The following is a 12,189-nucleotide window of genomic DNA, read 5'->3' as shown; positions in this document are numbered from 1 at the left end:
CTGCACTACACACAGTACAGGCTGCACTACAGACAGTACAGGCTGCACTACACACAGTACAGGCTGCACTACACACAGTACAGGCTGCACTACACACTGCACAGGCTGCACTACACACAGTACAGGCTGCACTACAGACAGTACAGGCTGCACTACACACAGTACAGGCTGCACTACACACAGTACAGGCTGCACTACACACAGTACAGGCTGCACTACACACAGTACAGGCTGCACTACACACTGCACAGGCTGCACTACACACAGTACAGGCTGCACTACAGACAGTACAGGCTGCACTACACACAGTACAGGCTGCACTACACACAGTACAGGCTGCACTACACACTGCACAGGCTGCACTACACACAGTACAGGCTGCACTACACACAGTACAGGCTGCACTACACACAGTACAGGCTGCACTACACACTGCACAGGCTGCACTACACACAGTACAGGCTGCACTACACACTGCACAGGCTGCACTACACACAGTACAGGCTGCACTACACACTGCACAGGCTGCACTACAGACAGTACAGGCTGCACTACAGACAGTACACAGTACAGGCTGCACTACACACAGTACACAGTACAGGCTGCACTACACACAGTACAGGCTGCACTACACACAGTACACAGTACACAGTACAGGCTGCACTACACACAGTACACAGTACAGGCTGCACTACACACAGTACACAGTACAGGCTGCACTACACAGGCTGCACTACACACAGTACACAGTACAGGCTGCACTACACACAGTACAGGCTGCACTGCACAGGCTACACAGGCTGCACTGCTGTACAGGCTGCACTACACAACATTTTGGTGAACATAGAAGAGATGTTACTCCCATCAGGATGCACCAAATTCTCATACTACCCAGTGGTATAAAAAGTACTTCAAATTAGAAGTATATAAGGTAGTTAACATTAGCTCCACCTTCACCAGCTGCAACATTATAGTGACCACTATAATGCATCAATAATAATAAACCAGTAATATCATATACATTCATGCGGATAAAAAATATTTTTAATGCTGATACTTTTGTACTTTTACTCAAGTAACATTTTGAATGCAGGACTTTTACTTGTAACTTAATATTACTACACTATGCTTAAGTAAGTGATCTGAGTACTTTCATCACTGTAAAGGGCCTGTATGCAGGGTCACTTCAGATGGTCCAGATCCTGTGTGCAGTGTGGAAGGTCTCAGATTTGGCTTTTTTGTGTCGTTCCAACGCAAACAAAAATAAAGTAAAATAAAATGATATAAACATGAGAGCAACAAAGAATTTGTCACCACAGCAGTTTTCTGGGAGAAGTGGTGTGTTACCTGACAGATGCAGTGGTGCTAGTAGTTTTGGCCATGATTGTAAATGTGACAATTTCCCTTAGTTTTATTTTTTTAATCCACTTCACTGAGGCAGAACAAAGATTTCATGTACAGTTTGTTATTTTTATTCGATTTGATCTTTTTGACCTGTCTCACTTCTGATGGACTTTCACTGGACACTGAAGACCTCGGGATCTTATTACTTTGGGGTGTTTGCCGCCAACTGGGACACCTGTAGGAAAGAAAATCAGCCACAGATGTTTTTGCATCCACTTCTACCAAATACTGTTAATACTGGAAATGACCATGCTGACCGTCCTTATTCACATTCATTGTTTTACCTCTATGTTCTTGTCCTCCGCTCTGACAGATTTAATTCATTTTCTAACACGCAAATGAAACAACAGTCCTGCCTTTAAGCACTGACTGCTACCTGGTTGTCGATGCACCTGAACTGCCATGTCCAGCGTGTGTTATAGAGGAAAGGTCGGAGGTCAAAGCGGTTGTCGTCAGGACTGTAGCTCTCAGCGTGGTAGGACGGCGTCACCGTAGTCATCTTGTGGCGGTTCATGGAGTACATCCTGAAGAAGTGCTTCACCTTCTGGGCCACCTGAAGAAAAACCATTTTCAGCTTTTATTCTGGTCTTATTTATAGGTGTGTGATGGTAGCCACTGCTCCATGCACAATATATACACAGTATTCTGTATTAACAAAAACAACAATAAATACTGTAAATACATATTACAGTATGTACTTTCGTATTAAAAGCAGAATTTCCACATTCAAGAAAAGTGCATATTATATGGTGGACTCTTATTACAATCAGGGGAAATCAACTAATTCATTTATTAAATCTATTCAAAGTGACAGATTTATTGAAACTCTAGCAGAAAGGCACACTGTGAAGGAGCTGACTGACCTCCATGGGTGAGAGAACATCCTTCCACAGGTGAATGAGTTTACAAAACATGCTGAAGGGGCCACACTTTGAGATCTTCCTCAGTCGACCAATCGCTGATAATTCTGAGTAGGTCATCCCCATATCCGCCTGAGGAAGCAGGAAGTGGTGGCCATTACAGAAATATGTGAAAAAAAAAGATAGACAGAGTACACTCTGTCACAATGCCATGTCCAGACTAACAGAGGTGAGTTCATAGTCCAGATAAATCTTTAAGTAGTTTGTGACTTAGCCTGCAACTTAGTCTGATTTAGGCAAGATATACTGTATTTCTCTAAGGGAAGTGTGGTTATAATATCACGTTTTCAATCTGTCCTGAATTTGTCATTGTGTCCTTGAGTTCACAGAAGTGCTGACAGCACATTTTACCAGTTCAACACAGTTAATTAACATTAGCTCTGGTCATTCACTCATCTTAAACCATGAAGCTCTAGTGCTTCAAAGAGGGAAATAGGCTGCACGTCATAAGGATCACCCTTTAAAGATAATACATGACATGGAAATAAAGATATAACACATATTGCAATATGATCATAGTATTTTATTTCCCTATTAGAGGTAAAAATATTATTTAATTCTGAATGCATTAATAAAAAAAGTATGTTTCGTGCCTTGGTGTTTTGTTTAATTTGGGACTTTGGAAACATTGAGCAGGAGCGATGTGCTAACATTACATATATATTTCTTTATTTCTTACCTCGTCTGTCTGCGACACCTGTCCGTCTGTGAGTGGCTCCAGTTCAGCTGTGGGCGGAGCGGCCAGGATGCTGCAGAGGAAACCAAAACCACCGGCAAACTGAAGACAAGACTATTTCTATATGTCATACATAGAATATGCAGGGCAGCATGGTGCTGCAGTGGTTAGCACTGTCGCCTCACATCAAGAAGGTTCTGCATTTAAACTTGCAGCCTACCAGGGCCTCGCTGTCTGGGGTTTGCGTGTTCTGTGTTGGTTTTCTCCTCCCACAGTGCAAAGACATGCAGTTTGGAATTAGTCTAATTACTGATTAAATTGCACATATTGAGCTTGAGTGTGGATGGATGACCATGAAGCCTGATGTTTTTAAAATTTAAAGTACCTGACGTTTGGCTTTAGTGAGGAGATTAATGTACTGGGAGTAATTTTGCTGAATCTCTCCACACCTGTTCTCAGTACTTGCAGGTATGTTATCTAACTTACCGTCTGAGAGCAGTGAGCTGGAACTGCTCAACACAATAAATCAGGAAGTTCTTCAGGTCTGTCTTGCTGATGCCTCCTATTGGGTTGATGTCAGCACTGGAGCAGTCATACTTGGTGAAATATCCTGTCAGGCTTAACAGGAAAGTGGTTTAATGGGAGGAAGTTTCAGTTGTAAATATTCCCCAAAAGGATTATTATGTTAGTAGCTGCACCATATTTGCAACATAGTAAAGTTGTTCATCCTTTCTAGCAACAGTGCTTTGGTCAGAAACATGAAAAGCAGAATTTCCAATCAGAACTACTCAGAGGCAGAACGTGTCCTACTAACTAATCCAACACAGAGCTACACAGGAGGGATGAATATATCTGTCATGGAAACTAATCTGAGGATGAATTTAGTTTGAACATTTAAATAATTTTACATTACAAAATCTGAAAAACGGCTTCATGCTTTGTGGAATGACTGTCACTATTTTCGGGAGGTTTAAGCACCACATTTCTGTCGTGTCTCAAATCTCTGCAAATTGTGCAGTGTAAAGGGGCATTAGTCTGTCTCACGGAGGTCGTATTACTGAGACGTCACAGGACAGCAATTGGAGGTTTTATTTTAGAAAGAAATACAAAGTTTTAGACATGTCTGTGGTGAAGTGATAACTCCAGTAATACCTCTCATCTACATTGGCTGAGCCCAGCACCAGCAATCCACCTGGCTTCCCCCGGGCCCACAAACTCAGCTGGGCAAAGAGGTAGGCCAGGACCATTCTGACCCGAGCCTGGAAACACACACACATGATGAAAATACAAAACAATCACAGTGGTCCACAGAGGCTGTGGTTCAACTAGTACAACTTGTTTAACTGCAAAAGGTGTGAAGACAGCGACAGAAAGTAAACAGGCAGAGTTGAGAGGTGAAGAAATGTGAGTTAGTGTCTGACCTGTACATTCTGCAGAGCCAGGTTTTCTCTGTCGCTTCCTCCATTTGCGTGAAATTTAGGCCACCTTCCAGTAACCACTGAGAAGATACCCAGAATGCCTTTCACTGCCATGTCTATGTTAATATTCATGTGTGTGCTGCAAAGAAAGAAATACATGAGAAATGATGAAAATGTTTTTTCCAAAGCAACTCAAAGAAGAATAAATCTCCAGAAACAATAGTTCATCCTCCAGCAACAGAAACAGGCAGGAGATATTTGTATATGATTAAATTATTCTTTCCTATCTTCCTTCTAAATTTAATTTGGTTTCAAGATCAGTTTTGTCTAAAATGGTCTTTTCTTTTCAGTTACAGAGCACATACTGATGTACAATCTCTGTAACAAAAGCACTTTAAGCTGAATCCTGCCTACCTGCCGATCTGATTGGCCAGGTCTCTGGCCCTGTTGCATGTGTCCTCTGAGGAGTTTTCGGTGGCCATGTAGCAGGTGGTGAAGATGCGACCACACAGCTCCTTTGGATGCTGAGGACAGTAGGACTCATCCCTAACCACCCTGCGAATATCCTCCAGTACCTGCCTGTCTGAGAGACAGAGAAGAAGGGAAGGAAACAGAGAGAAACATGGACTTTTTGAAACTTTTGTTTTGTCAGAGTGAGGAGAGACAGGAAGCTGAGGAGACTAAGGAGGATGACATGGAACCAAAGATTCAAGATAAGGTTCTCAGGCAGAGTTCCTGCTATCTCCATTTATCATGCTAACAGTTTCCATCTCTCAGTATTTTCACAACTTCCCTACATCTGTGGCTCTCAGACTCAAGCCCACTGGTCTGCACAAAGTATTTGCTGAGGATGTAGAAAACACAGAACATTAATAACATCCTCTTTTACAGGAACATCTGTCACATTGACAACATCTCTGATTGCAATGAAACTAAACTGAATAATACTCACTGTCATCCTGTACAGCCCGACAGAGCAGCACACACATAGAGTGGACAATACAAGCAGTGGAGGAGCTGTCAACGCCTCCACTGAGCGGCAACAGAAAACCAGCCTGCAACACAAATCACAACCATCACTAACACAGAAAATGTTCACAGAGCAAGAATCTAATTACATCTGGAGATCTTCTGCAGACGGGTAGAGTAAAAGGACTAACCACCGTGAAATGAAGAACGGCTACATGTTTATTTTCACTGAAACACGGCCACACAGCAACTTTCAGGACATGGCCAAGCTCAACTAATTCACTACTGAGCAAAGTGAAAATCATCGCTTTAATTTTTAATTTAAAGATGTTTATTCTGCAATTCTTTTGTTTCTGCACTTGTCCTCAATTTCTGTTCTGACATCCATGAGCATTTAATTTCCACATGACATGCACCTGATTGTGTGTGTGTCCTTCCTCACCTGTCCACTCCTCCTCAGGTAGTCCCACAGCCAGCAAGCCGGCCCTAGGCTGAAGAAAACATCTGTCAACTGCTGCCCAGGTGTTATTTTATTTTCTATTCCTAAAATATGGTAATGTATTTTGTACCTGATCTCTTCTTCTGGTGTATGAAAGTTCCATGTTATTGGCTGGTGGGTTGGGAGGTAGACATCATCACCAGTGGATAAAGAGAAATTAACCTTCACCCTGTGACAAAGTTCAGGCTCACATTCCTACAACAGAGAAGTATGACAGTAATATGAACCAAAGATTCGGCTGCTTTGTCATTAGTTTTGCAGATATTTGGTCGTAAACCAAAGCAGTGGATTTAATATGGTGAGGCCTTGGTGATTGGTGAGTTTAAGAAATGATGGAGCGCAATAATAAGTAAAAACAACAATAATCAATGATAGGGCGGTAGTGCTGTCTCACCATGTGTGGCTGGCACATTTCTCCTCTGTAGCTACGCACATCCTCAAGGTCAACTGTGGCTGTAATCACCTCCTACAGCGCACACACACGCACGCACGCACACGCACGCACGCACGTGCGCGCGCGCGCACACACACACACACACACACACACACACACACACACACACTTACACTTGACATTTGTCTATAGGTTCAGGAATGCTGACAAATACCTTTCACACAGCACTGCATAACTGATTAGGTTTCCTTCAGTAAACACAATACTTGGCCACATCTTCAGTAATGAAATTCATTTCAAAATGTAATTTAAAGCAAGTGAGTTTCCAAAAAATGCATTCAGTTAATGTACAATGTATAATGACACTTCACATCAATCACTTATGTATTTATGTAGAAAGTAATTTTCAGGTACATACCACATCATTCAGGGAGAACTGTGCTCCCCGTGCCACAATGTCCCCATTAATGGCCACCATGGCACAGCCATCGTAGTAGACACGGTCTCCATCACAGCCCCTCTGGTTGGCGTACAGATAGATACCTCCAGTCTGGAATAACACCGGCAGCACAATGAACACAGCACTGACAAAATATTTCCAGAAACACAGCATGTTATGGTGGCACAGGAAGTTATGGCCCACACTGCCCTCTGCTTGTCTCTGCTTGACAAAGACGAAGCTGACAGAGAATGCTGACAAAAGTCAACACACTGCACACTGAAGTGCCCTGGAAACAGGCTGAACGAGCTGCATAGTACACATATATATTATTTGCAATATTAGACAAAAATGGGATTTTTGCTGATAAACCACATGTTTGAGGATTTCTGGTTAAAGGATACCTTAGTGGTGGCTGACTTGATCAGGTTGACTCTTTGGTCAGCTTTACGGAGCTCATGGTGACTCGCAGAAGAATTAGTAAAGATTTCAACACCGTCCAGTCCCATCTGAATGTGTGGGCTGAAGAAAGGAGAATGTATTCAGTTATTAGGAGGAGTTTGGACACAAACCTACAGCACCTATACAATTACTGTATGATCCTCTGAAGCTTTACCTTCTGGGGTTCCAGAGCTCTGCGCATATCTCGGTCCCAATACAGGTGTCCTTTGTGGACAGCACACAGTCACCAAATGGGACTGTATCCTGATGAACACATAAACGCAGGAATAAAAAGCCTGATCTTTTTGTTGATCAAAAGTTTTAATTACACATAAGATGCAAAGGTTTTTTTTTACCTGCCCTGTTACCTCCTGGATCATTCTGGGCAGGAAGTACTCCTCCACTTTTCTTAAGGAAACAAACAAAAATGGATATACTTTACTATTTTCCCTGTCATTTGCAATGGTGAAAGAAATAGAGCATAGTGCTAACATTGGTGGTAAATAAAACTGCACCAGGCTTTAATGCTAAACCCAAAATACTGTATATAAAAACATTAAAATCTGCAAACACTTGTGCTGGTTTTCTTACATGAAGCTACAGAAGCACATTCTATGTTGACTGATCCAGAGTTTCAGGAAATTGACCTGAACTAAGAACTAAAAGTCACCACATGTTGACTTTAGCTGAACACATTTCATCCCTTTGTGAAGCAGCTGTCGAGGGACTTTAACCAATTCCCTCAATTTCTCGGAATGCGATATTATTTATCTGCAGTACAGCCTTTACTGGTTTTACGCAACTCAATAAAATGCAAGGGAAATTTGTAGTGTTTAATAAAGGGACACACAGTACTAAATGAATAAAATATCAAGTGACAAATTCACTGTGGAAGAAAATGTGATTTTATGTGGCAATTTCCTCACTGTGAGACAATAGAGGTTAGAAGAGGCAATAAAAGTAACCTGGAAACTTTACCATAACAAATCCATTCAATTACTTACTAATACATTTAATATTTCAATTCGTGTCATAAAGATAGAGAGAGCAATAAGAAAGACTGAAAGTGTCAGTGTCTCTCAGTATGTGTATATGTGACCAACCTTAACTGGTTCCAAGGTGAGAACCAGCGCATCTCCCTGTAGTTCCCATAGTTGGCCATCAGCATCTTAGGTCTGATCAGCAGAATCTTTCTACAGGACAGAAGAAACACCCAGAGTAGAAAGTTTCAGTCCAGTTATTCAAAAGTAGAAAAACAGAACAGCACGTTCTGGTGTGATGATGTACCTGTTGAGGAACAGGACCCGGCAGTTGTAGCGCACGTTATGGTGCATGATGGGCCTGAGGAGAACAGAAACCATGTTAAATATGAAAACCTATACAAAGTGACACCTGTTATATAAAAGCATGTCTCCAAAGGAAACAACCAGTTACGGATGAGCAGTCCCCTTATGTTCATCATAGATAACCACTGTACATGAAGAGGACAGCGGTCTGCTCCGAATGTGTGGAGATAATACCCACATTCCCACATCACAGATGATATCCTCGGTGATAGGAGATTCCAGGAGTTTCCTCAGGACCTGAAAGCTGTGGAGCAATGTGTCCGACTCGTAGAAGTGGTCTGCACAACCATACCCGCTGTAATAATGTAGTGTATCAGAAAAATAGGAATTTAAATGTCAGCACGTTGTAGAAGCTCTGAGCTTTTAGGAAATGAATGATATTGTAATGCTAGAAGACAATTTTAGCTTGAATATACTCATGTCAGTTTGAAATCAACAAGTATCGTGGAAAGTAATGAACGTTTTTCCCATCATACCATATCTCCAGTTCTGGGCCCAGTCTGTATTTGGCTCCATGATTTTTAGAAATCTCAATACCTGCAGAGAAACAAACAGGCGGTATTACTGGCTGGAGGCAAAATTCAGTTCTTTTAGTTAAAATGGCTTCTACAGTGGTTCAGTCAGATAAACACAGAGTTAGGAGACTTTTTACACACATTAAAAAAGTTAAAAATCAAAGCAGCAGAGGAAGCAATAACTTGACTTTTAATCCTGAGAGGTGGAATGGGGGACTGTTACACTGCACATCATCATAAACACACCACCCCCTGGTAATGCACAGTGTCTGCAGCACCACACTGTAGTAAACTGTGGGGATGCTCCTGTGTTGGTTAAGGAGAGAGGACTTGAAGAAACACGTTTTAAGAGTCATGAGACTTCCTTTCCTCTGATCCTTTATGTGAAGTATCCAATGACAAACTGATGACACCCACGGCTCCTCCTGGAAGCCTCGTCAGAGAGCAGAAATAAGAGCTCGGGGACATCCTTTATCTTGGTGAACCAGGATGACTTCACATTTTCTGACGATAAGTGACTGCCAGAAACTGATTACGACAGAAAACCCCTTTCAGTATCAACATATCACTATAATTACTTGTTGGCAAGGAAAACTGTATTTTATTGGTCATACAGGTTTTTCCATGTACCCAAACTGGTTCTAAGGCACTGCATGGTTTATTATCCACAAAGATGAAATAAATGTAGTCTGAGTAACAAACTAATTACAGCAACAACATAATAGCTATAATCACTTTTTGGCAAGGAGAATACAGTATTTTACTGAGTGTTTACACTGTAAAACAGGTTCCTAAACTGGTTCAAAGGTACTGGATGATTTATAATCCTAGAACTATTATCCAAAAGGATGAAATAAATCACTTTTTGACAAGAAGCATAATGTATTTGACCGGTTATACTGGATCACATGAGGCACTTGAAGTGGTGGAAAAGACTGGATGGTTTAAAGTCTACAGCACAAAAATGCCAAGAGTCAGTAATGGTTTCAAAGTGGGGTTCTTTTATTTATTTTTTATTTAATCTAGCCCACAACAATTATTTTATTGTCGAGTATCCAAGTCTGTATGGTTAAACACGCATCTTCCTACTACACGGGAACACTGTCTATTTTCTAACTTTATTAGGATCTGATCCTCATAAAAACCGGACCAGCTTCCCGTTTAACATGATGTGCGCGCTCCCGCGGCTGTCTCATATTCTGGGGTATTCACGTTCGGGCACAACACCGGGTCGAGAGGAAACCGAGACACAATAAAATGAAGGAAGTGTGATGCAGCCCATGTCTATTATTCAACAGAGGTTCAGCAAAAAAGGAACTTCACGGTCCCCCGGACATCGCAGCACTTACAGCCGAGAAGTGATGACTTTTACTTTTCGGCTGAAACAGATTCAAGCACAAGGTCCCACTCACTCTCCAGTATTCTGTCCAAGTTGCCTTCAAAGTCCAAAGCCCACTGATTCAACGAGCAGGTTGCAAGAGTCACTTTTCGTCCCATGTCCTTAGCGGTTTGCGGCTGAAACAGGGATTGCGCTGCGTAAACGACGCAAATGTGACAGAAATGAAGATTGGCCAGACACAAGGATCACCCGGAAGTCCGTCAGTGACAGCACACTGAGCCTGACCTGAAAGTAGCCTGGGGGGTTATTCTTCTTCTTCATGCTGTTAACGTGGCGCCTGGCAAACAACACATTGGTGCGTTACTGCCACCAACTGTGAGGAGTAAGGATCAGCATCCTGTCCATCACTTCTCCACTTATATAAAGAAACGAACAATGAATGATAACATCGAAGTTTACTTCTATCTTTCTGAGGTTTCATGTTTCTAAAAAAAAAGATTGTTTCTCATCCATAATCACATCCTCCTGTGTTATGTTGTATTTAATCCTGTATGGCCAAACCATCTCAGTCTTATTGTCTTCTCTCTGCTGTTTCATTTCACCTACAGTTTTAAATACATATTTCTCCTCCTCTGCTTTTGCCACCTTTTCCTTCAGTTTGCTTAATAATGCTGTTGATTTCACCACTGTAAGCTGAAGAAGCTGGAGGCTGAAGCTGGAGTACCTGGGGGAAACTCGCACAGACATAAGGAAAACATGCAACCCTCAGACAGAAGGGTCCAGGTCAACTAGGGAATTTTTTGTGGCTTCCTTCTCAACCATATTTGCTAGTTCCCTTTCTGTCCCTCCCCTCCCACTATGTGCTGAGTCCCATCATATTAACTCCACTGTATATAATGTTGGTTGTATGACTGTTCAGGGCTGAGGGTCAGTTAAGAATTTTCTTTGATGCATCTGAATTTAACTGTCCCAGCCATCAATATAATCATGTATTGTATGTGTGCTCCTTTTCTAGCAAAACCTGCTGTGGTTGGTGTTTGATCTTGTGTTGCCCACTGAGCCCCGACCTCAAACCTGAGACTCTGGAGGTCACACCAGTTATTCATTGGCAGATGTATCCTCATTTCTGTGTTGGAGTTGTTTTAAATAAACCTGTACATCGTCCTACAGCCTGATATTACACATAGTCCAACTTTCTGCTGCTGATCCACATAATACACACCCATAATCCACTCTAAGTTATCTTTCAACTCCATGCCACATAGTTTGCATGAGGCAGAAAGAAAAATGAATAACACAGCAAAGCATTAACGGAGTGTGACCCAGTTAATAAGTAATGGACTTTATTTTTTTCCAAAACATGCACTTGGTGTAGACACTGTAAATGGGTGAAAACAACATTTTTTCATTGGTTACAATGCTAAGGGGAGGTCGTAACCATTGGTGAGAGCTGACGCTGTCATTGTGATAAAACTACAATCACAAACACACACTACAGCTGTCCGGTGCTTTTAAACCTAACTGGAGGAAAACTGTCAGTGCTGTCATTTCCATCCTGTTTGCCTCTGTCTTCTTTTCCACTGAGCACTGTGTTATGCCATTTACATGACAGAGGGGTGTTTCATAAAGCAATACCACCAGGAACTCCAGACATAGTAAATCAAGCTTATTTCTTCAGTGCCATGAAGAAGGTTTGGGGGGTTGTTGCTCCAGATTAATTTCCATTAACAAGTTCACACAGTTGTGTGTCCTAAAACATACTGACATTATATCAACTCAAAGCAGCACTGTGCTTTTAGTATTAGATTTCACTCTTGTTTTTTGTAGTC

The 12,189-nt window shown here is 41.8% G+C and overlaps 1 protein-coding gene across 2 annotated transcripts; it reads right to left on the bottom strand.

Moving 5' to 3' along the window:
- Positions 1–1,026: 1,026 nt before the first annotated feature.
- nadsyn1 (NAD synthetase 1) lies at positions 1,027–10,650 on the bottom strand. 2 transcript variants are annotated; one of them, XM_026293232.1, is made up of 21 exons: positions 10,434–10,650; positions 8,983–9,043; positions 8,685–8,801; positions 8,448–8,501; positions 8,264–8,353; positions 7,517–7,568; positions 7,336–7,424; positions 7,124–7,241; positions 6,699–6,830; positions 6,281–6,352; positions 5,957–6,081; positions 5,830–5,878; positions 5,371–5,473; positions 4,833–5,001; positions 4,422–4,557; positions 4,153–4,259; positions 3,487–3,618; positions 3,004–3,073; positions 2,268–2,396; positions 1,781–1,957; positions 1,027–1,579 (listed from the first exon to the last, which is right to left on the bottom strand). In XM_026293232.1, the coding sequence occupies exons 1-21, from the start codon at positions 10,516–10,518 to the stop codon at positions 1,547–1,549; spliced, it is 2,100 nt and encodes a 699-aa protein (XP_026149017.1). In that variant the 5' UTR covers positions 10,519–10,650; the 3' UTR covers positions 1,027–1,546. The 2 variants fall into 2 exon arrangements, with proteins under 2 accessions (XP_026149017.1, XP_026149018.1); XM_026293233.2 differs by having other exon boundaries at positions 10,371–10,576.
- Positions 10,651–12,189: the final 1,539 nt, after the last annotated feature.

The sequence above is a fragment of the Mastacembelus armatus genome, chromosome 3, assembly GCF_900324485.2.
Source record: "Mastacembelus armatus chromosome 3, fMasArm1.2, whole genome shotgun sequence".
Classification (NCBI taxonomy): domain Eukaryota; kingdom Metazoa; phylum Chordata; class Actinopteri; order Synbranchiformes; family Mastacembelidae; genus Mastacembelus; species Mastacembelus armatus.
Note: the sequence above shows the minus strand (reverse complement) of the source record. Positions and strands in the feature narration are given on the sequence as shown.